Here is a 25,365-nt window from a genome sequence, read left to right as displayed (position 1 = left end):
TGGACATAGAATAGATCTAGACCAGCCCCTGGCACTTTCTCTCCTTTTTGGCTAGACAGATGAAATATGGGTGGTGTGTGAAGACGTCCATCTTCTGCGTTTGTTTTACATTGAGAAGGTCACAGAGATAGTAATCTTGCCTTGTTAACAGTATATCACAAGCCACTACAGAGATGGGGCAGGATGTTTGTAGACTCTTTGGCATTTGTTTGACCCCTAGAGGGTGGGACTGTAGAAGGCTGTGCTGTCTGGTTGTCTGATTTAAGATCCCTCGGGAGCCAATCAGAAAGGGGGATCTGTGGATCTGGATTAAAGGATCATGGTCATAATGGCATGTTGTGACATCGCTGTTGTCAGGGCCGTGTAGAATTGGTGTGGTGTGGAATCAAGTGCAGAAGCAGAAAGAGTCCAAAAATACTTTACTGGGAAAGCGAGTCAAATAATCCAAAATAGCCGGAGGCACAATGCACACAGGCGTAAAACATAAGCGCGCATAAACAGGCGCGCAAAAACTCCTCAACCGAGAAGTAAGCAAAATACAGAGGTGGCGTACCAACCAACGGTACGAAAACGACACCAACACGAAACAATTACACACAACACAACACACAAAACAGGGAAACTAAATAGGGTGCCTAATTAGACAAAACACAAGACAGGTGTGACTAACAGACAAAACTAGTCAAACAGGAAACATGGAGCGGTGGCAGCTAGTACTCCGGAGACGACGAACGGCGAAACCTGCCCGAACAAGGAGGAGGAGCTGCCTCGGCCGAAACCGTGACAGTACCCCCCCCTTGACGCGCGGCTCCAGCCGTGCGCCGACTCCGGCCTCGGGGACGCCCAGGAGGGCGCGGCGCCGGGCGCGTAGGATGACCACGATGGAATTCGGTCATCAGGGACGGATCCAGAATATCCCTCCTCGGCACCCAGCACCGTTCCTCCGGACCGTACCCCTCCCACTCCACGAGATATTGTAGACCCCCCATCCGGCGTCTGGAATCCAGGATGGTCCGAACAGTGTACGCCGGAGCCCCCTCGATCTCCAACGGGGGCGGAGGAGTCTCCTCAATCTCGAAGTCCTGGAGTGGACCAGCTACCACCGGCCTGAGGAGAGACACATGGAATGAGGGGTTAATATTCTTGTAATCAATAGGTAGTTCTAACCTGTAACACACCTCATTCAATCTCCTCAGGACTTTAAAAGGCCCCACAAACCGCCGACCCAGCTTCCGGCAGGGCAGGCGGAGGGGTAGGTTCCTGGTTGAGAGCCAGACTCGATCTCCAGGTGCGTACACTGGCCCCTCACTGCGGCGTAGGTCGGCGCTCGTCTTTTGTCGACATATGGCACGCTGCAGATGGACATGAGCAGCGTTCCACGTCTCCTCCGAGCGCCTTACCCACTCATCCACAGCGGGGGCCTCGATCTGGCTCTCATGCCACGGTGCCAGAACCGGCTGATACCCTAAGACACACTGAAAAGGGGTTAGTCTAGTGGAGGAGTGGCGGAGAGAGTTCTGTGCCATCTCGGCCCAGGGCACATATCTCGCCCACTCCTCCGGCCGGCCCTGACAGTATGACCTCAGAAACCTACCCACATCCTGGTTGACTCTTTCGACCTGCCCATTGCTCTCCGGGTGGTAACCCGAGGTAAGGCTCACCGAGACCCCCAAACGTTCCATAAATGCTCTCCAGACTCTGGAGGTAAACTGGGGGCCTCGATCAGACACTATATCCTCGGGTACCCCGTAATGCCGGAAGACGTGAGTAAATAGAGCCTCAGCGGTCTGTAGGGCAGTAGGAAGACCCGGCATAGGAAGGAGACGACAGGCCTTAGAGAACCGATCCACAACGACCAGGATGGTGGTATTCCCCTGGGAGGAGGGAAGATCGGTAACAAAATCCACCGATAGATGAGACCAGGGTCGCTGTGGAACGGGCAGGGGCTGTAATTTACCCCTGGGCAAATGTCTGGGTGCCTTACACTGGGCACATATTGAGCAGGAGGAGACATAAACCCTCACATCCCTGGCTAATGTTGGCCACCAGTACTTCATGCTAAGGCAGTGCACCGTCCGGCCAATACCCGGATGTCCAGAGGAGGGAGACGTGTGAGCCCAATAAATCAACCGATCCCGGACCTCGAGCGGGACGTACGTCCGACCCACCGGACACTGTGGAGGTCTAGGGTCAGTACGTAACGCCCGCTCGATCTCCGCATCGACCTCCCACACCACCGGTGCCACCAGACACGACTCCGGTAGTATGGGAATGGGCTCCACGCACCTCTCCTCCGCGTCATACCGGCGGGACAGAGCATCTGCCTTCCCGTTCTGGGACCCAGGGATGTAAGTGATCTTAAACACAAACCGGGCGAGAAACATAGTCCATCGAGCCTGGCGAGGATTTAGTCTCCTAGCTGCCCGAATATATTCCAGGTTACGGTGATCGGTCAGAATAAGGAAAGGGTGCTGAGCCCCCTCAAGCCAATGCCTCCACACCTTTAGGGCCTGGACTACGGCTAACAGCTCCCTGTCCCCTACGTCATAATTCCGCTCCGCCGGACTGAGCTTTTTAGAATAAAAAGCACAGGGGCGGAGCTTAGGTGGTGTACCCGAGCGTTGAGATAGAACGGCCCCAATACCAGCCTCGGACGCGTCTACCTCAATTTGAAACGGTAAAGTGGGATCCGGGTGCGCCAACACCGGAGCCGAGGTAAACAGGTCCTTCAGCTTACCAAAAGCCCTGTCCGCCTCAGCCGACCACTGCAAGCGCACCGGACCCCCCTTCAGAAGAGACGTGATGGGAGCTGCCACCTGACCAAAACCCCGGATAAACCTCCGGTAGTAATTTGCAAATCCCAAAAACCGCTGCACCTCCTTAACAGTCGTTGGGGTTGGCCAATTACGCACGGCGGACACTCGGTCCACCTCTATTCTCACCCCTGACGCAGACAACTGGTAACCCAAAAAGGAAACTGACTCCTGGAAGAACAGACATTTCTCAGCCTTGACATACAGGTCATGCTCCAACAGTCTCCTCAATACTCTGCGCACCAGGGCTACATGCTCGGCCCGGGTAGGGCTGTACACCAGAATATCATCAATGTACACCACCACCCCCTGCGCCTGCATGTCCCGGAAAATTTCATCTACAAATGATTGGAAGACTGATGGAGCATTCATTAACCCATATGGCATGACCAGATACTCGTAATGGCCGGATGTAGTACTAAATGCTGTCTTCCACTCATCGCCCTCCCTAATGCGCACCAAATTATATGCGCTCCTGAGGTCCAATTTTGTGAAGAACCGTGCCCCGTGTAGAGACTCCGTCATAGTCCCAATCAGCGGGAGTGGATAACTGTATTTCACAGTCACCTGATTGAGACCCCGGTAATCAATACACGGACGCAGACCTCCATCCTTTTTCTTCACAAAAAAGAAGCTCGAGGACGCGGGAGAAGTAGAGGTCCGTATGTATCCCTGTCTCAGAGACTCGGCAATGTACGTCTCCATTGCTTTTTTCTCCTCCTGTGACAAAGGATACACATGGCTCCGCGGGAGCGCTGCTCCTATCTGGAGGTCTATCGCACAATCCCCCTGTCTATGAGGTGGAAACCTTGCCGCTCGGGTCTTACTAAACACAAGTGCCAAATCCTCATACTCAGGAGGAATGTGCAGTGCTGACATCTGGTTCGGACTCTCCACCGAGGTCGCCCCTACGGAAACACCCAGACAAAACCCCTCACACTGAGCAGACCACCCTTGAAGAGCCTTCTCTCGCCACGAAATAGTAGGATCATGGGTGGTTAACCAGGGAAGCCCCAGTACCACCGGATACGCAGGAGAGTCAATCAGATAGAGTTGAATCGTCTCCTCATGACCCCCCTGCGTCATCATCCTAAGTGGCGCTGTGAGCTCCCCAATCCACCCAGATCCTAACAGACGACTATCTAAAGCATGTACGGGGAAAGGTTTATCAACTGGAAGGAGGGGAATCCCTAACTTAACACAAAATTTGCGATCTATAAAATTCCCAGCTGCGCCTGAATCGACTAGCGCCTTATGCTGGGAACGAGGTGCAACCTGTGGAAAACAAACAGGCAATGTAAAGTGGACGACAGAAAGCTCTGGGTAAGTAGGGCGCCTACTCACCTGGGTGGACTCCCCACTGTATGGCCTGCCATCTCCCTCCTCAGGGAACCCTCCCCAGTACCTAGCCGCGGTGTGCCCTCCGCGGCCACACTTGGTGCAGGAGACTGCTCCCCTCGGGTTCCTTCCTCTTTTAGTTCTAGCGCCAGCCCCTCCCAGCTCCATCGGACTAGGCTCGGAGGTGCTGGAGGGTGGAATGGGAGGCCCCCATCTGGGACGTCCGCGGGTCGTGAGTAGGTTGTCCAGACGAATAGCCATGTCCACAAGCTGGTCAAAAGTTAACGTAGCGTCCCTACACGCTAACTCCCTGCGGACGTCCTCCCTAAGGCTACACCTAAAATGGTCTATGAGGGCCCTCTCATTCCACCCCGCGTCAGCCGCTAGAGTCCGGAACTCCAGTGCGAATTCTTGAGCGCTCCTCATCCCCTGTCGGAGGTGGAATAGACGTTCCCCCGCCGCTCTTCCCTCTGGTGGATGGTCAAAGACCGCACGGAAGAACTCCGCGTAGGTGACGGTGGCGGAGTCTATTCCCCTCCATTCGGCGTTGGCCCACTCCAACGCCTTGCCGGTGAGACAGGAGATGAGGGCGGAAACGCTCTCGTATCCCGAGGGCGCCGGGTGTATAGTGGCTAGGTAGAGCTCCACTTGCAGAAGGAAGCCCTGACACCCGGCAGCGGAGCCGTCGTACGCCCTCGGGAGCGAGAGCCGAATCCCACTGGGTTCCGGTGGATGAGTAGGCAGGTTCTCTGGTGGTGATGGAGCGATCGGTGGGGCTGTGGGAACACAGCTGATCTCCCAGCGCCGAAGAGTGTCCATGACGCCCTCCAACGCGTGCCCGATCCGATTAATGCGATGTTCCTGTCCCTGGAGACGTCCCTCCACGCTGTCGACTTGTGCTCCTGCTGATTCCATCGAAGAGGTGTGTAATTCTGTCAGGGCCGTGTAGAATTGGTGTGGTGTGGAATCAAGTGCAGAAGCAGAAAGAGAGTCCAAAAATACTTTACTGGGAAAGCGAGTCAAATAATCCAAAATAGCCGGAGGCACAATGCACACAGGCGTAAAACATAAGCGCGCATAAACAGGCGCGCAAAAACTCCTCAACCGAGAAGTAAGCAAAATACAGAGGTGGCGTACCAACCAACGGTACGAAAACGACACCAACACGAAACAATTACACACAACACAACACACAAAACAGGGAAACTAAATAGGGTGCCTAATTAGACAAAACACAAGACAGGTGTGACTAACAGACAAAACTAGTCAAACAGGAAACATGGAGCGGTGGCAGCTAGTACTCCGGAGACGACGAACGGCGAAACCTGCCCGAACAAGGAGGAGGAGCTGCCTCGGCCGAAACCGTGACAGCTGTCTAATGACGAATGCTGAGTAACAGGAAACACACTTCAACGTTTTGATTCAAATCAGTCAAATGTTACTGTATCTGGCAATCAGGAGTCACACATGTTCCTTTGTTCACAGCAGGAGGCAAGAAGAAATAGCCTAGAACTTTTTGATTTGTCAATCTCATTCAATTCTACATCAAGCCTGTGTTGGACTGGTCAGTTTGATGGCTCTATGATCGCCATTGCCTCCATTTCAAAAGCAACCAAATTATGGTGGAGATGACTCCTGAGCCGTAAGGGCATCGGAGGATGAGCGATTAACCTAATTGTGCAGACTCGTGGAAATGTTAGGAAGTGACATTTTTATCCTTCTAGGCTATATCTTCCGTCTATTGTAGAGTGTGGTAGAAGGCTATTTTGCCTAATATCAACACCTGGAGAACCTCCTCACAGACACAGGGCAGGGCCAATGGCCCACATTTTTATTTATGTGACTGTCAGTGTCATATAGTTTGATACTTGTATCAGCGAAGAACAATAAATAATATCAAGGTAAACGGTAGACACTGCAGCCCAAAGCTCAGTGAAACCAAGGTACAAAGGCAGTAACTGACGTGAGTACTGCCTTTTTCCTTGGTTTCACTAACTTTTTGCAGTTACTGCAAACATGACCCGCCCCATTTTTTCCATAACACAACACAATGGAGGCAGGATATTTGTCCACATGATTAAGCATGTATTTAATGTATTAAATATGTCAACTCATTTTTGACCAAAGGTGCAGTTACTGCTCTTTTTGTTTGGTAGGGTAGGATGGTAATGTAATGTAATATACTCTTTTTTTATTATACAATACATTTTCCACGGCCATGCTAGAGGACTTTTTGTTTTGGTATTACTGGGTAGAGGTCAATGGAGTTAGTCTGGAGAAGAGGGATTTTCCTGTGATGCGTTATTAACTTGGATGCCTTCCCTTGATATAACTCAAATATTCCAGTACTATGCACATAAGAAATTAGCAATGTCTTCCCTGCTCTGAGACTTATTTTTGTGCCACAAAAAGTAGTCTGATTTCGATTAAGATGTTGGCAAACTAGTGTCATGAATTTTAAGGGGGTATTTTCTCGTCACTGGATCGGGGGAGAAATAGTAGTACAAGGTTGATCATGATCAAGAAATAGATGTTTGTGTTGGATACTGTCAGTGTGCCATGTCTGCCAACTCTGCCCAGAGTGTTAATGATACAGTGTTAGAGAAAGGTGCATCCTGTTTCCATTGATCATCCTTGAGATGTTTCTACAACTTTATTGGAGTCTACCTGTGTTAAATTCAATTGATTGGGCATGATTTGGAAAGGCACACAGTTGACAGTGCACGTCAGAGCAAAAACCAAGTCATGAGGTTGAAGGAATTGTCCGTAGAGCTCCGAGACAGGATTGTGTCGGCACATATTTTTTTTTTTTTTTTTTTTAGTCATTTAGCAGACGCTCTTATCCAGAGCGACTTACAGGAGCAATTAGGGTTAAGTGCCTTGCTCAAGGGCACATCGACAGATTTTTCACCTAGTCGGCTCTGGGATTAGAACCAGCGACCTTTCGGTTACTGGCACAACGCTCTTACCCACTAAGCTACCTGCCGCCCATCTGGGGAAGGGTACAAAAACAAACATTTCTGCAACATTGAGATTCCCAAGAACATAGTGGCCTCCGTCATTCTTAAATGGAAGAAGTTTGGAACCACCAAGACTCTTCCTAGAGCTGGCTGCCAGGCCAAACTGAGCAATCGGGGGAGAAGGGCCTTGGTCAGGGAGGTGACCAAGAACCCGATGGTCACTCTGACAGAGCTCTAGAGTTTTTCTTTTCCTCATCAATCTACACATAATGACAAAGCAAAAACAATTTGTTTGAAATGTATGCACATTTATCAAAATTAAAAACGGAAATATCACATTTACATAAGTATTCAGACCCTTTACTCAGTACTTTGTTGAATCACCTTTGGCAGCGATTACAGCCTCAAGTCTTCTTGGGAATGGCACTACAAGCTTGGCAGACCTGTATTTGGGGAGTTTCTCCCATTCTTTTCTGCAGATCCTCTCAACCTCTGTCAGGTTGGATGGTAGCTGCACAGCTACAGTTGAAGTCGGAAGTTTACATATTGATGTGAAATCTAGGCAAACCCTCATGTCTCCTTGCATTAGGAATGTGGAATACAATTTGTGTATGGTACTAGCTAGTAGCCGGCTATCAGCAGGTACTCTACCCTGCACCTTAGAGAGGAGTGGCCCTACAGTGGGGAAAAAAAGTATTTAGTCAGCCACCAATTGTGCAAGTTCTCCCACTTAAAAAGATGAGAGAGGCCTGTAATTTTCATCATAGGTACACGTCAACTATGACAGACAAATTTAGATTTTTTTTCTTCAGAAAATAACATTGTAGGATTTTTAATGAATTTATTTGCAAATTATGGTGGAAAATATGTATTTGGTCACCTACAAACAAGCAAGATTTCTGGCTCTCACAGACCTGTAACTTCTTCTTTAAGAGGCTCCTCTGTCCTCCACTCGTTACCTGTATTAATGGCACCTGTTTGAACTTATTATCAGTATAAAAGACACCTGTCCACAACCTCACATTCACACTCCAAACTCCACTATGGCCAAGACCAAAGAGCTGTCAAAGGACACCAGAAACAAAATTGTAGGCCTGCACCAGGCTGGGAAGACTGAATCTGCAATAGGTAAGCAGCTTGGTTTGAAGAAATCAACTGTGGGAGCAATTATTAGGAAATAGAAGACATACAAGACCACTGATAATCTCCCTCGATCTGGGGCTCCACGCAAGAACAGTGAGCAAAAATCCCAGAACCACACGGGGGGACCTAGTGAATGACCTGCAGAGAGCTGGGACCAAAGTAACAAAGCCTACCATCAGTAACACACTACGCCGCCAGGGACTCAAATCCTGCAGTGCCAGACGTGTCCCCCTGCTTAAGCCAGTACATGTCCAGGCCCGTCTGAAGTTTGCTAGAGTGCATTTGGATGATCCAGAAGAGGATTGGGAGAATGTCATATGGTCAGAGGAAAGAATGAATGGGGCCATGTATCGTGAGATTTTGAGTGAAAACCTCCTTCCATCAGCAAGGGCATTGAAGATGAAACGTGGCTGGGTCTTTCAGCATGACAATGATCCCAAACACACCGCCCGGGCAACGAAGGAGTGGCTTCGTAAGAAGCATTTCAAGGTCCTGGAGTGGCCTAGCCAGTCTCCAGATCTCAACCCCATAGAACATCTTTGGAGGGAGTTGAAAGTCTGTGTTGCCCAGCGACAGCCCCAAAACATCACTGCTCTAGAGGAGCAAGACCATGGGAAAACTACTGCTCACTATTGCGCAGTGACCTGTTGGCCTTCAAGAAGGAAGAAGTTTCCATACGTTTTTGTAAAAACGGTCCCACTCATTAAGTCAAAATGTGATTGGTTGATTCCACTGTCACTCCAAAATGTTGCCCTAATACAGTTGAATGGCCAATGCCTTTATGTAGCTTCTGATGGCCTTGCCAATGGCTGACTTGGCTAGCTAGATTTATCTCCCCAGAGACCAGCAATAAAAAATCCTGATTGGATCTTACATTTTTTTTAGTGTTAACCCTTTCCTTTCCAAAAAAAACTGAAGAGATTAAATCATCATAAAAACATCATTGAAAAGAATAATGTAATTATCATTATTAGATTATTATAATCATTATTTTCTTCTTTGAAGGCGTAGAAGGCCCATCGTCCCCCATTGGGTTTGGGTTAGTGGCTCTATTTTCCCTCGGCATGCATTTTTTCACTGTTCTGAATATCTAAAGAATCCATATGTTCTGAAATATGAACACAAATACTGGACATTTTGAGCTCTTATTATGGTGTTGATTTGACAAAATTACAATCATGGTCTTTACATTTTAGTCATTTAGCAGACGCTCTTATCCAGAACGACTTACATGAGCAATTAGGGTTAAGTGCCTTGCTCAAGGGCACATCGACAGATTTTTCACCTAGTCGACTCGGGGATTAGAACCAGCGACCTTTCGGTTACTGGCACAACGCTCTTAACCATTAAGCTACCTGCCGCCCCGTCTTGAATTGGACTCGCATTTTTCTGGTCTTGACTCTGTCTCGGACCCCTTGTCCCCCTCCCGGTCTCGATCTTGACTCTCTCGCTCCCCCCTCCGGTCTTGACTTGGACTCGATTTGCTCCGGTCTTGGTCTTTAATCAGTCTCGCTTTAGGTGGTCTCGAACACAACATTGAATCATAGGATGCCACCTTTCCAACAAGTCAGTTCGTCAAATTTCATGCCCCGGTCAACTGTAAGTGCTTTTATTGTGAAGTGGAAACGTCTAGGAGCATCAACGGCTCAGCCGCAAAGTGGTAGGCCACAGAAGCTCACAGAACGGGACCGCTGAACCACTTAGTGCATAAAAATCGTCTGTTCTCGGTTGCAACACTCACTACTGAGTTCCAAACTGCCTCTGGAAGTAACGTCAGCACAAGAACTGTTCGTTGGGAGCTTCATGAAATGGATTTCCGTGGCCGAGCAGCGGCACACAAGCCTAAGATCACCATGCGCAATGCCAAGCGTCGGCTGGAGTGGTGTAAAGCTTGCCGCCATTGGACTCTGGAGCAGTGGAAAGGCGTTCTCTGGAGGGATGAATCACGCTTCACCTTCTGGCAGTCCGAATCAGGGTTTGGTCCGAATCAGGGTTTGGCGGATGCCAGGAGAACACTACCTGCCCCAATTCATAGTGCCAACTGAAAAGTTTGGTGGAGGAGGAATAATGGTCTGGGGCTGTTTTTCATGGTTCGAGCTAGTCCCCTTAGTTCCAGTGAAGGGAAATCTTGGGTTTCAAATGGGTTTACATGGCACACAATCCATGCCTCAATTGTCTCAAGGATTAAAAATAATTATTTCACCGGTCTCCTCCACTTCACCTACACTGATTTGAAGTGGATTTAACAAGTGACACCAATAAGGGATCATAGCTTTCACCTGGTGAGTCTGTCATGGAAAGAGCAAGTGTTCCTAATGTTTTGTACACTCAATATGTGTATGCACAGTCAGTCAGGTCCAAAATTATTGGCACACTTGATAAAGATGAGCAAAAAATACTCAAATAAATAATATAAATACTGAGCTATATTGTATGCTCCAAAAATTTGTCAAATTATGTTCTTATTCTAAGACATCTGTTTTGAATAGATTCTGAATACCTCACCTTGAATACCTTGAGCCTTTTTCTATAATGTTTTATGAGATTGGAGAACACATTGGGAGAGATTTTAGACAATTTCTCCAAACAGAATCTTACCAGATCCTTGATATCCTTCGTCTGCGCTTATGGACTGCCCTCTTCAATTCCAACCACAGGTTTTCAATGGGGTTCGGAGACGGAGATGGCCATTGCAAAATGTTGATTTTACGGTCAATTAACCATTTCTTTGTGGATTTTGATGTGTGCTTGGGGTTATTGTCTTGCTGGAAGATCCACTTGCGGCCAAGTTTCAGCCTCCTGGCAGAGGCAACCAGGTTTTTGGCTGAAATGTCTTGATTCTGGATAAAGTTCATGAGGCCGTTGTTGACCTTAACAAAGGCCCCAGGACCAGTGGAAGCAAAATAGCCCCATAACATCAAAGATCCACCACCATATTTTATAGTAGGTCTGGGGTTCTTTTCTGCATATTTGTCTTTTTTTCATCCCAAAACCCACCACTGGTATGTGTGGCCAAAGAGCTCTGTTTTCATGAGCAATTGTATTAGTATAAAGAAAAATAATTTTCAAACAATTTTTTGCATACAATATACAGTAGCTCAGTATTTGTATTTATTTTATCATTATCCTCCCCCCTATTAACTGCTGACGTCCAATCATCCGCTCTGTTTCACTTCCTGTATGACGCTGACATTTTAGTACTGGTATCAGCTATGTTTTTCGGAAATGTTGCGTTTTGCAGAAGAAAGCGTTCGAGCGAGTTCTTACTTTAAGCACTGGTTTCCCCCTCTGCACATTCACGGCGAGCCCAAACTTAGCTCACATAAATCATGACTAAGAGCAGCAGTTCTGGGAAGATGAGTCAACCGTCTGGCTTACAGACAGACCTACTGTACAGTCAGAAATGCCTTTCAATTATTTTATTTTTATTTTTAAAAACTTTTTTATATGTTTTATTGGAGATGGACATAGAATAGATCTAGACCAGCCCCTTTCTCTCCTTTTTGGCTAGACAGATGAAATATGGGTGGTGTGTGAAGACGTCCATCTTCTGCGTTTGTTTTACATTGAGAAGGTCACAGAGATAGTAATCTTGCCTTGTTAACAGTATATCACAAGCCACTACAGAGATGGAGGCAGGATGTTTGTAGACTCTTTGGCATTTGTTTGACCCCTAGAGGGTGGGACTGTAGAAGGCTGTGCTGTCTGGTTGTCTGATTTAAGATCCCTCGGGAGCCTATCAGAAAGGGGGATCTGTGGATCTGGATTTAAAGGATCATGGTCATAATGGCATGTTGTGACATCGCTGTCTAATGACGAATGCTGAGTAACAGGAAACAGACTTCAATGTTTTGATTCAAATCAGTCAAATGTTACTGTATCTGGCAATCAGGAGTCACACATGTTCCTTTGTTCACAGCAGGAGGCAAGAAGAAATAGCCTAGAACTTTTTGATTTGTCAATCTCATTCAATTCTACATCAAGCCTGTGTTGGACTGTTCAGTTTGATGGCTCTATGATCGCCATTGCCTCCATTTCAAAAGCAACCAAATTATGGTGGAGATGACTCCTGAGCCGTAAGGGCATCGGAGGATGAGCGATTAACCTAATTGTGCAGACTCGTGGAAATGTTAGGAAGTGAAATTTGTATCCTTCTAGGCTATATCTTCCGTCTATTGTAGAGTGTGGTAGAAGGCTATTTTGCCTAATATCAACACCTGGAGAACCTCCTCACAGACACAGGGCAGGGCCAATGGCCCACATATTTATTTATGTGGCTGTCAGTGTCATATAGTTTGATACTTGTATCAGCGAAGAACAATAAATAATACCAAGGTAAACCGTAGACACTGCAGCCCAAAGCTCAGTGAAACCAAGGTACAAAGGCAGTAACTGACGTGAGTACTGCCTTTTTCCTTGGTTTCACTAACTTTTTGCAGTTACCGCAAACATGACCCCCCCCCATTTTTTCCATAACACAACACAATGGAGGCAGAATATTTGTCCACATGATTAAGCATGTATTTAATGTATTAAATATGTCAACTCATTTTTGACCAAAGATGCAGTTACTGCTCTTTTTGTTTGGTAGGGTAGGATGGTAATGTAATGTAATATACTCTTTTTTATTATACAATACATTTTCCACGGCCATGCTAGAGGACTTTTTGTTTTGGTATTACTGGGTAGAGGTCAATGGAGTTAGTCTGGAGAAGAGGGATTTTCCTGTGATGCGTTATTAACTTGGATGCCTTCCCTTGATATAACTCAAATATTCCAGTACTATGCACATAAGAAATTAGCAATGTCTTCCCTGCTCTGAGACTTATTTTTGTGCCACAAAAAGTAGTCTGATTAAGATGTTGGCAAACTAGGGTCATGAATTTTAAGGGGGTATTTTCTCGTCACTGGATCGGGGGAGAAATAGTAGTACAAGGTTGATCATGATCAAGAAATAGATGTTTGTGTTGGATACTGTCAGTGTGCCATGTCTGCCAACTCTGCCCAGAGTGTTAATGATACAGTGTTAGAGAAAGGTGCATCCTGTTTCCATTGATCATCCTTGAGATGTTTCTACAACTTTATTGGAGTCTACCTGTGTTAAATTCAATTGATTGGGCATGATTTGGAAAGGCACACAGTTGACAGTGCACGTCAGAGCAAAAACCAAGTCATGAGGTTGAAGGAATTGTCCGTAGAGCTCCGAGACAGGATTGTGTCGGCACATATCTGGGGAAGGGTACAAAAACAAACATTTCTGCAACATTGAGATTCCCAAGAACATAGTGGCCTCCGTCATTCTTAAATGGAAGAAGTTTGGAACCACCAAGACTCTTCCTAGAGCTGGCTGCCAGGCCAAACTGAGCAATCGGGGGAGAAGGGCCTTGGTCAGGGAGGTGACCAAGAACCCGATGGTCACTCTGACAGAGCTCTAGAGTTTTTCTTTTCCTGTATGAAAAAATTTATGCACATTTATCAAAATAAAAAAAGGAAATATCACATTTACATAAGTATTCAGACCCTTTACTCAGTACTTTGTTGAATCACCTTTGACAGCGATTACAGCCTCAAGTCTTCTTGGGAATGGCACTACAAGCTTGGCACACCTGTATTTGGGGAGTTTCTCCCATTCTTCTCTGCAGATCCTCTCAAGCTCTGTCAGGTTGGATGGGGAGCGTCACTGCACAGCTATTTTTAGGTCTCTCCAGAGATGTTCGATTGGGTTCAAGTCCGGGCTCTGGCTGGGCCACTCAAGGACATTCAGTGTGCTTAGGGTCGTTGTCTTTTTGGAAGGTGAACCTTCGCCCCAGTCTGAGGTCCTGAGCACTCTGGAGCAGGTTTTCATCAAGGATCTCTCTGTACTTTGCTCCGTTCATCTTTCCCTCAATCCTGACTAGTCTCCCAGTCGCTGCCGCTGAAAAATATCCCCACAGCATGATGCTGCCACCACCATGCTTCACTGTAGGGATGGTGCCAGGTTTCCTCCAGATGTGACGCTTGGCATTCAGGCCAAAGAGATCAATCTTGTTTTCATCAGACCAGAGAATCTTGTCTCTCATGGTCTGAGAGTCCTTTTGGCAAACTCCAAGTGGGCTGTCATGTGCCTTTTTTTACTGAGTAGTGGCTTTCCGTCTGGGCACACCCTTTGCCTTGATGACAGCTTTGCACACGCTTGGCATTCTCTCAACCAACTTCATGAGGTAGTCACCTGGAATGCATTTCAATTAACAGGTGTGCATTGTTAAAAGTTAATTTGTGAAATATCTTTCCTTCTTAATGCATTTGAGCCAATCAGTTGTGTTGTGACAAGGTAGAGGTGGTATACAGAAGATAGCCCTATTTGGTAAAAGACCAAGTCCATATTATGGCAAGAACAGCTCAAATAAGCAAATAAGAAATGACAGTCCATCATCACTATTAAGACATGACGGTCAGTCAATCTGGAAAATTTCAAGAACTTTGAAAGTTTCTTCAAGTGCAGTCGCAAAAACCATCAAGCGCTATGATGAAACTGGCTGTCATGAGGACCGCCACAGGAAAGGAAGCACCAAAGTTACCTCTGCTGCAGAGGATAAGTTCATTAGCGTTACCAGCCTCAGAAATCGGCAAATTAACTGCACCTCAGATTGCACCACAGAGTTCAAGTAACAAACACATCTCAACATCAAGTGTTAAGAGGAGACTGCGTGAATCAGTCCTTCATGGTCGAATTGCTGTGAAGAAACCACTACTAAAGGACACCAATAAGAAGAAGAGACTTGCTTGGGCCAAGAAACATCAGCAATGTACATTAGACCGGTGGAAATATGTCCTTTGGTCTGATGAGTCCAAATTTGACCGCCGTGTCTTTGTGAGATGCAGAGTAGGTGAACGGATGATCTCCGCATGTGTGGTTCCCACCGTGAAGCATGGAGGAGGAGGTGTGATGGTGTGGGGGTGCTTTGCTGGTGACACTGATTTATTTAGAATTCAAGGCACACTTAACCAGAATGGCTACCACAGCAATCTGCAGCGATACGCCAACCTGTCTGGTTTGCGCTTAGCGGGACTATCATTTGTTTCTCAACAGAAAAATGACCCAAAACACACCTCCAGGCTGTGTAAGGGCTATTTGACCAAGAAGGAGAGTGATGGAGTGCTGCATCAGATGACCTGGCCTCCACAATCACCCGACCTCAACCCAATTGAGATGGTTTGGGATGAGTTGGACCGCAGAGTGAAGGAAAGGCAGCCAACAAATGATCAGCATATGTGGGAACTCCTTCAAGACTGTTGGAAAAGCATTCCTCACGAAGCTGGTTGAGAGGCCAAGAGTGTGCAAAGCTGTCATCAAGGCAAAGGGTGGCTACTTTGAAGAATCTAAAATGTAAAATATGTTTAGATTTGTTTAACACTTTTTCGGTTACTACTTGATTCCATGTGTTATTTCATAGTTTTGATATCTTCACTATTATTCTACAATGTAGAAAATAGTAAAAATAAGAAAAGCCCTTCAATGAGTAGGTGTGTCCAAACTTTTGACTGGTACTGAATATAAAGTGTAATATTGGGATGCAAACTCAAAATTAAATACAGATTTGGTTAGATTGATTTTATAACTTGAGATGGAGCTCTATTTGTCTGATCTTCAAAGCGTTTGGGAGGTTTGAGATATATTGTTTAGATAAAGTAAGATGTCGTTGTCGTATAATGAGATGACGTGATCCGTAGAATTGCGAGATATTGGTGTACTTTCTTTCGATTGTCAAATTGCCTAGGCCAGGGACTCCATAGACAATAAAAAATAGAGTTGCGACGGGGTCACCTTGCCTGCTAGTTTTAGTTATTCAGAACGGAACAGAGCAGGTATAGCCTGTTATTGCTGTGGCTGAGGGATTGGTATACTGTAATTCCACTTTTAATTGTGGGTATTGTGTGTAGGCCAGTGACCAAATCTGAATTTAACCCATTTTAAATTGAGGCTGTAACACAACAAAATGTGGAAAAGGTCAAGGGGTGTGAATACTTTCTGAAGGCACTGTAGTATTTTAATCGTATGAATGAAGTTAGAGCCAAGTCCCATATGTTCCAAAACCGACCAAAGATATGACCATTCTAGTCTATCAAAAGCTTTTTCTGCGTTGACCGAGAACTGACCAAGGAGTTTTGGTTTCTGATGAAGCATGAAAGATATGTAATAGACGATGGAGGTTATCTGAGAATAATCGTTTTTTAACAAACCCGCTTTGGTCCAGATGTACCAATTTGGGTAAGTAGGTTTTGACACGAGACAAAATAATTTTAGAAAATAGTTTAAAATTTGTGTTTTTCAAAGATTGGGGTGATAGTGAGAGCAATGGGTGGCATCCTTAGCTTTTTTTTTATTAAAGTGAAATTAGTGCTATGTTTACATCCCTTACAAATGAACCTATGTGAATGGCTGTGTTCATCATTTCATGTAACAGTGGACCTAATTGGTTCCAAAATGTTAAATAGACCAGGTTGTTTTTGTTCATGTTATCCAATGCCCTTTTGAGTCCATGGAGATAATTTTGGGCTCCCAGCAAGCTGGCTTCCTCAGTTGAGAGTGGAGTTCTTATATATTTAAAAAAGGACTCAATCTGGTTTGGTGTGTTACAATCAGAGGTGTACAATTCTTTATAGAAACGGGAGGATCTTTGGTTGATTAATTTGGGTTCTGATAGTAATTCACCTCATTTAAGAATAGTTGCAATATCTGTGAAGCTTGTTAGCCAGTAGATGACAGGGTCAATAACCATGGAAGTAATGGTTGAGTCTAATTCTGCTCTCTGTCTTATCAATAGATTTAGTTCTGTCTTGACTTTGGAGAGAGTAGTCGCTATCTGGTCTGAAAACAACTTTTCCAATGTTGTTTTAAGGAAACCTTAAAGTGCCATCTTGTGGCTCTTTTTAGGAGATTCAGAAATGTATCTGGTAGTAGTAAGCATGATCACCAGATAGGCTCATGTCAAATTTCCATTTTTTAAATTAAAGAAAATAGAGGAGAAGATAATAGTACGAAATCGATTCGGGATAATGTTTTGTGCCTGTTTGAATAGAAAGTGTACTATTTTGCTTTAGGGTTATGAGCTCACCAGGCATAAATGAGGTGGTAGAGTATATCAAATATAAATGTATTTGTCACATGCGCCGAATAAAATAGGTGTAGACCTTACCGTGAAATGCTTACTTACAAGCCCTTAACCAACAATGCAGAGGTTTTTTTAAAGTAAGAAAATATTTGCAATATATTTTTGAATTAACACTAAAATAACAATAACCAGGCTATATATAGGGGGTATCTGTACCAAGTCTATGTGCGGGGTACAGGTTAGTTGAGGTAATATGTACATGTAGGTAGGGGTAATGTGACTATGCATAGATAATAAACAGAGAGTAGCAGCAGCGTAAAAAAGGGGGTTCAATGCAAATAGTCCGGGTAGCCATTTGAATAACTATTTAGCAGTATATGTTGGACAGCCTTGGTTGCCTGTGGATTGCAGTTGGTTTTATTCGATTTGTCCCGCATGTCCATCCCAACCAGTTGGAATTCAGTTAATTCTAACAATACATAGGATCATATGAATTTGGAGCAGTGGAGGCTCCTCAGAGGAGGAAAGGGAGGACCATCCTCAGTGAATTTCATAAAAATCAAAATAGTGAAACATTGAAAGTGATAATTTTTAGATTAAACTATACTAAATATATTCACGTCAACAAAAAATGGATTAAAACACACTGTTTTGCAATGAAGGTCTGCAGTAGCCTCAGCAGCACTCTCTGGGGTAGCACCATGGTGTAGCTGGAGGACAGCTAGTTTCCGTCCTTCTCTGGGTACATTGACTTCAATACAAAACCTAGGAGGCTCATGGTTTTAACCCCCTTTCATAGACTTGCACAGTAATGATGACAACTTAGGTTGGAGGACGTCCTCCAACCTATCAGAGCTCTTGCAGTATGAACTTACATGTTGTCCACCCAATCAAAGGATTAGAGAATGACTCTAGTACTGAAAGCATAAGCGATGGCTAGATAGCACTGCAGTGCATAAAATGTGGTGAGTAGTTGACTCAAAGAGGAGAGAAATTAATTTCTTCAAAAATGAAGAAGTGAGAGAGCTAGCTATATTTCGCTGTATTTTTCAACAGTCACTTAGCTAGCGAATGCAGTTAAGTGAAAGAATAAGTACAATTATATATTTTTTGATTTGACTACGTAAGAAATGTAAAGTTGTGCTTTGCCTTCAGCAAGCATACCTAATAATGTGAGTAGGTAAAAAAATCTAGTGTCTTTCCTTTAGCAAGCACACTAATAAGAAGGATGTAAGAAACCTGAAGTTATGCTTTGCCTTCAGCAAGCACACCTAATAACCTTGGCACACACACCCACTCAAACCCCCTCCTCCTAGGGAACAGAGGAGCATAAAATAAAGCCAAGTCATTCTATCTCCCACCCTTGCCTGGGACACAACAAGAGAGAGGTTAATTCATACGATTAAGTAAATATTGTGTTCAATTAACTGATTTAAGGGATGCAACTCCAGTGGAGATGGCTGCTCCCGCATGCCCTACCTCTGTCTCTACAATTCGTCTTAAAGCTGAAATCCTTAATGGTGAAACTGCCATGTCCGTTTGCGCTATTAAAGCATCAAAGAAGTTACCGCAAACAACGAACATGTTTTATTCCCTCTTATCATTGCACGTGCGATAGAACAGCTGCATATGTACTGCAATCTATTTTACCTTGATGTGCGACGCTACCCCAGCGCTTGCCACCTCTGCATCGTCAACAATAACATGGGCTGTGGTGCGGACAGTGGCGCTGTTTCTCCCTACAGAATATTCCATCTTTAATCGCTCTTTTCCAAAGCCCCAGGTCTCCGCGGTGCCCAATTGGGCTTTGGGGTGTGTGTATGTTTACATTGAAAGCGATGCTCAAGTAGGATTAGGCATTACATATGTCAGCTGTCACTGTGACCTGGTTGAGAGTGAACCATGATGGGGCCCCAGTCATGCTTCCTGGGTTTGGCTCATTTAAAGGGATAGTCCTAGTGATTTTACATAATTAGATAGATATGAAATAACTAACATATCTTTCAGGTCTCCCTTGTAAAAGAGGTCCCTTAACCTCAATGGGAAATAAAAATGTGAATATATAAAATCGCCTAACTATCCCTTTAAGGCGGTAGCGTTGCCCCTGACCTGCACAGTCCGCTTTTGTAATGGCCCTTTAAAGCAGCTGGATAAGGGTTCAGCCCTTCTTGCCCCCTCTCTCTGGTCAGGTCAGGTCTGCCCTCTCAAGATTGGCAGGCAGTGTAAGGAGGATTTCAGCCGGTCAGTCGGCTCTAATCAGTGCTTCAGATTACGATATTTATAGGCTGGTTCAGTTAGTCATCGAGCAGTTGGTGTTGTTTACTTAGTGACCAGGGCCTACACTATATATACGAAAGTATGTGGACACCCCTTCAAATTAGTGGATTTGGCTATTTCAGCCACACCCGTTGCTGACAGGTGTATAAAATCGAGCACACAGCCATGCAATCTCCATAGATGGCAGTAGATTGGCCTTACTGAAGAGCTCAGTGACTTTCAACATGGCATTGTCATAGGATGCCACCTTTCCAACAAGTCAGTTAGTCAAATTTCTGCCCTGCTAGAGCTGCCCCGGTCAACTGTAAGTGCTGTTATTGTGAAGTGGAAACGTCAAGGAGCAACAACGGCTCAGCCGCAAAGTGGTAGGTCACACAAGCTCACAGAATGTTTTCAGAGTGCTGAAGCGCATAGCGTGTAAAAATCGTCTGTCCTCTGTTGCAACACTTACTACCGAGTTCCAAACTGCCTCTGGAAGCAACGACCACACAATAACTGTTCGTTGGGAGCTTCGTGAAATGGGTTTCCATAGCCGAGCAGCCAAGCGTCGGCTGGATTGGTGTAAAGCTCGCCGCCATTGGACTCTGGAGCAATGGAAACACGTTCTCTGGAGTGATGAATTACGCTTCACCATCTGGCAGTCTGATGGACAAATCTGGGCTTGGCGGATGCCAGGCGAATGCTACCTGCCCGAATGCGTAGTGCCAACTGTAAAGTTTGGTGGAGGAGGAATAATGGTCTGGGGCTGTTTTTCATGGTTCAGGCAAGGCCCCTTAGTTCCAGTGAAGGGAAATCATAACGCTACAGCATACAATGACATTCTAGACGATTCTGTGCTTCCAACTTTATGGCAACAGTTTGTGGCAACAGGCCCATTCCGGTTTAAGCATGACAATGCCTCCGTGCACAAAGCGAGGTCCATACAGAAATGGTTTGTCGAGATCGGTGTGGAAGAACTTGACTGGCTTGCACAGAGCCCTGAGCTCAACCCCATCGAACACCTTTGGGATGAATTGGAATGACGACTGCGAGCCAGGCCTAATCGCCCAACATCAGTGCCTGACCTCACTAATGCTCTTGTGGCTGAATGGAGGCAAGTTCCCGCAGCAATGTTCCAACATCTATTGGAAAGCCTTCCCAGAAGTGTGGAGGCTGTTATAGCAGTAAAGGGGGGACCAACATGATTTTGGAATGAGATGTTCGACGAGCAGGTGTCTTCATGCTTTTGGTCATGTAGTGTATATTCTTAAAGTTTCTCAGTAGGATCTAGGATCCGTTTTGCCTTTTAAGATCATAATGAATAAGATTATATGGACAGGGGATGGACCTGATTCTAGATGGATTTACCATACCATCCGATTACCTTATAATCTGTTGATACTCTGAGAGGAAACTCTCTGAACCTCTGTTACTTTACTCCGTTTCAGTGAGCTCCCATAGTTCTTATTATCTACATGTTAGGCATCAAGGCTAAGACAATTAGCTCATGCTATTGTTAGCGAGCTGGGCGCTGCCAAGAATGCTTAAAGGGATAGGACACAGCATTTCCCTGTAGATAGCCAGGGGGAGATTACAGACAAACTCCAAACGTGTTATTTAAATAGGACCTCAATTAACCCCTACAACACTGGCAGTTCACGTGAAACCATTTCACATTTAAAATAATTTGTAACTTTAATAGGACATTGCTCTACATGGGTTAGAAATAGGCCTAATCATTTATTTGCCAAGCTCGACATGAACCCAGGACCAAATCTCTACCTCCACTTCAAGCCCCATCTTGAATCGTCAACATTGAGTGACGCGTTTGCCTTGCACTGCACCAAATCATGATTCATCAACTCACCCGAAGATTTCACATTTTGTCACAAGCGATTAGGCTCTTACAGTGACTGTGGCTAACACGATGATTTGACTTGCAACGCAATTTGAGTCAAATGTAACACTGAAAATGGCCTTGCCAGGTTGATATGGCCTTATGTAGGGTCCCGGGTGTCATCCTTGTCTTCTAGCATCACCCCCATATCCTGTCTTGATACATGTGATTGTTTGACTCTTTAAGACGTTACTGAGTCGCCATTCTCTTTTATTCCTTCCGCAGGATCACTGTCACTACCGGGGCTATGTGGAGGATGTGGAGGAATCGTCTGTGGCCATGAGTATCTGCTCTGGGCTAAGGTAACCCTTACCGAAAAAACAGGCTTCTGGCAAATCTTTGGCCAATTTGCTGTAAATTTGGGGCAAGCTCATATTTTTACATGCAAATTTGTTTTGTGGCGAACTGTTGCGGCAAATTTGTGGCGAACTTTTGGCAAACAATTCTGGGAAACTTGTGCCGAACATTCTGTTTGCTGCAAATTTGCTTCAAACTCATTATGAAAATGCCAATTAGATCAGGTTTTTTGTTTGTTATTAACAATATTGAAATGTCCTATCTACATAAACCATCACATAACTTGAAAGGAAATATCCACCCAAAACCACTAATTCCTTTAATTTAAAGTGTTAAATAACACTGTGAGAACAATGTTTCTTGGGAACAAATGTTTCATTTTGGCGTTATAATAAGGTTGGTAGCAACATGGAAAATTATTGTGGAAATCTGATGCAGCTCAAGTCGACTACAAAATCTGCAATGCAATGCTCTCTCTATGGGCTGGCTGGCTGGCTAGTTAGCTAGCTAGGTATAGGTAGCTAGCTAGCAAGCGTAGCTACACACAATAATACCAAAGACAATATAAACATATAAAGTAGGTAGTTAGCGGTAAAATCGCCTAAACAAACTGCACTATCAATTTAGGAGTCTACAATCTCACCATGTTCAACCTGCATAAAGTGTGCTCTTCACGGAAGAATCGGGATTTCAACTGTACAGGTCAGATGGCAGACAGCTTGTCTGGCGTCATGTGGGCGAGCGGTTTGCTAATGTCAATGTTGTGAACAGAGTGCCCCACGGTGGCGGTGGGGTTATGGTATAGGGCAGGCATAAGCTACGGATAACCAACACAATTGCATTTTATCGATGGCAATTTTAATGCACAGAGATACCGTGACGAGATCCTGAGGCTCATTGTCGTGCCATTCATCCGCCGCTGTCACCTCATGTTTCAGCATGATAATGCACGGCCCCATGTCACAAGAATCTGTACACAATTCCTGGAAGCTGAAAATGTCCCAGATCTTCCATGTCCTGCATACTCACCAGACATGTCACCCATTGAGCATGTTTGGAATGCTCTGGATCGACGTGTACGACAGCGTGTTCCAGTTCCCGCCAATATCCAGCAACTTTGCACAGCCATTGAAGAGGAGTGGGACAACATTCCACAGGCCATAATGAACAGCCTGATCAACTATATGCGAAGGAGATGTCGCACTGCATGAGGCAAATGGTGGTCACACCAGATACTGACTGGTTTTCTGATCCACGCCCTTACCTTTTTTTTAAGGTATCTGTGACCAACAGATGCATAATCGGTATTAACCGGTCATGTGAAATCTATAGATTAGGGCCTAATGAATTTATTTCAATTGACTGATTTCCTAATATGAGCTGAAATTGTTGCAGTGTAGTTTGCAGCAAATTTGCAAGATAATTTTTTTATTGTAAGGGTTTTGTTATAAAAAGTGACAACACTCTGGACTTGAGAGGTTGGGGGGGATTTAAGCTGTCAAGATTACCAGGAGGGTGTTCAAAGCCTGTGGTTTAGTCGCAACACCAGGTGCTCTCAAATATGCCTCCCCACCGGAGAGCGGGGTTCAAACCCCATAATGATGAAGCAAAAACAGGTTTTTATAATGTTTTGCAAATGTATTACAAATTAACTGAAATATCACATTTACATAAGTATTCAGACCCTTTACTCAGTACTTTGTTGAAGCACCTTTGGCAGCGATTACAGCATCGAGTCTTCTTGGGTATGACGCTACAAGCTTGGCACACCTGTATTTGGGGAGTTTCTCCCATTCTTCTCTGCAGATCCTCTCAAGCTCTGTCAAGTTGGATGGGGAGTGTCACTGCACTGTTTTTTTTAGGTCTCTCCAGAGATGTTCGATCGGGTTCAAGTCCGGGCTCTGGCTGGGCCACTCAAGGACATTCAGAGATTTGTCCCGAAGCCACTCCTGCGTTGTCTTGGCTGTGTGCTTAGGGTCGTTGTCCTGTTGGAAGGTGAACCTTCGCCCCAGTCTGAGGTCCTGAATGCTCTGGAGCAGGTTTTCATCAAGGATCTCACTGTACTTTACGCCGTTCATCTTTGCCTCAACCCTGAATGGTCTCCCAGTCCCTGCTGCTGAAAAACATCCCCACAGCATGATACTGCCACCACCATTCTTCACTGTAGGATGGTAACAGGTTTCCTCCAGATGTGACGTTTGGCATTTAGACCAAATAGTTAAATCTTGGTTTCATCAGACCAGAGAATCTTGTTTCTCATGGTCTGAGAGTTTTTAGGTGCCTTTTGGCAAACTCCAAGTGGGCTGTCATGTGCCTTTTACTGAGGAGTGGCTTCCATCTGGCCACTCTACAATAAAGGCCTGATTGGTGGAGTACTGCAGAGATGGTTGTCCTTCTGGAAGGTTCTCCCATCTCCACAGAGGAACTCTGGAGCTCTGTCAGTGACCATGGGTTCTTGGTCACCTTCTTCACCAAGGCCTTTCTCCCCTGATTTCTCAGTTTGGCCGGGTGGCCAGCTCTAGGAAGTGGTTTGGTGGTTCCAAACAAGACATGTTTTGGTACCCTTCCCCAGATCTGTGCCTCAACACAATCTTGTCTCGGAGCTCTACGGACAATTCCTTCGACCTCATGACTTGGTTTTTGTTCTGACATGCACTGTCAATTGAGGGACCTTATGTAGACAGGCGTGTACCTTTCCAAATCATGTCCAATCAATTTAATTTACCACAGGTGGACTCCAATCAAGTTGTAAAATCATCTCAAGGATGATCAATGGAAACAGGATGCACCTGAGCTCAATTTCAAGTCTCATAGCAAAGGGTCTGAATACTTATGTAAATAAGGTATTTACGTTTTTTATTTTTAATAAAGGTGCAAAAACAACTTTCTAAAAACCTGTTTTCACTTTGTCATTATGGGGTATTGTGTGTAGATTGAGGAGTAAAATGTTTTATTTAATCTATTTTAGAATAAGGCTGTAATGTAACAAAATGTGGAATTTGTAAATAAAACATTTTACTCAATCTACACACAATAACCCATTATGACAAAGCGAAAATAAGTTGTTAGAATTTTCAGAATTATAAAAAAACGAAAACATAAATACCTTATTTACTTAAGTATTCAGACCCTTTGCTATGAGACTTGAATTTGAGCTCAGGTGCATCCTGTTTCCATTGATTCTTCTAAGTAGCCACCATTTGCCTTGTTGACAGCTTTGCACACTCTTGGCATTCTCTCAACCAGCTTCATGAGGTAGTCACCTGGAATGCATTTCAATTAACAGCTGTGCCTTGTTAAAAGTTAATTTGTGGACTTTCTTTCCTTAGTGTGTTTGCGCCAATCAGTTGTGTTGTGACAAGGTGGGGGTGGTATACAGAAGATAGCCCTATTTGGTAAAAACCAAGTCCATATAATGGCAAGAACAGCTCAAATAAGCAATGAGAAACGACAGTCCATCATTACTTTGAAGCTGAGAAAAATGTGTTGGTGTGTGGGAAGAGTCTGACTTTGCATTGTGCCTAAGAACAGCCCTTAGCTGTGGTATATTGGCCATATACCACACCACC

At 45.1% G+C, this 25,365-nt stretch overlaps 1 protein-coding gene across 1 annotated transcript in view; it reads left to right on the top strand.

Annotated features, from left to right (window-relative positions):
• Positions 1-25,365, top strand: part of adam9a (ADAM metallopeptidase domain 9a) — a 95,848-nt gene that overhangs the window by 46,515 nt on the left and 23,968 nt on the right. The window contains exon 5 of the mRNA XM_084176793.1: positions 21,725-21,801. Within this exon, the coding sequence (XP_084032919.1) occupies positions 21,725-21,801 (77 nt within the window). The remainder of the gene's footprint in view (positions 1-21,724; positions 21,802-25,365) is intronic.

The sequence above is a fragment of the Coregonus lavaretus genome, assembly GCF_964263955.1.
Source record: "Coregonus lavaretus genome assembly, chromosome: 14".
In the NCBI taxonomy this organism is placed as follows: Eukaryota; Metazoa; Chordata; class Actinopteri; order Salmoniformes; family Salmonidae; genus Coregonus; species Coregonus lavaretus.
The sequence above is the reverse complement of the archived record's forward strand: the minus strand, read 5'-3'. Positions and strand labels throughout refer to the sequence as shown.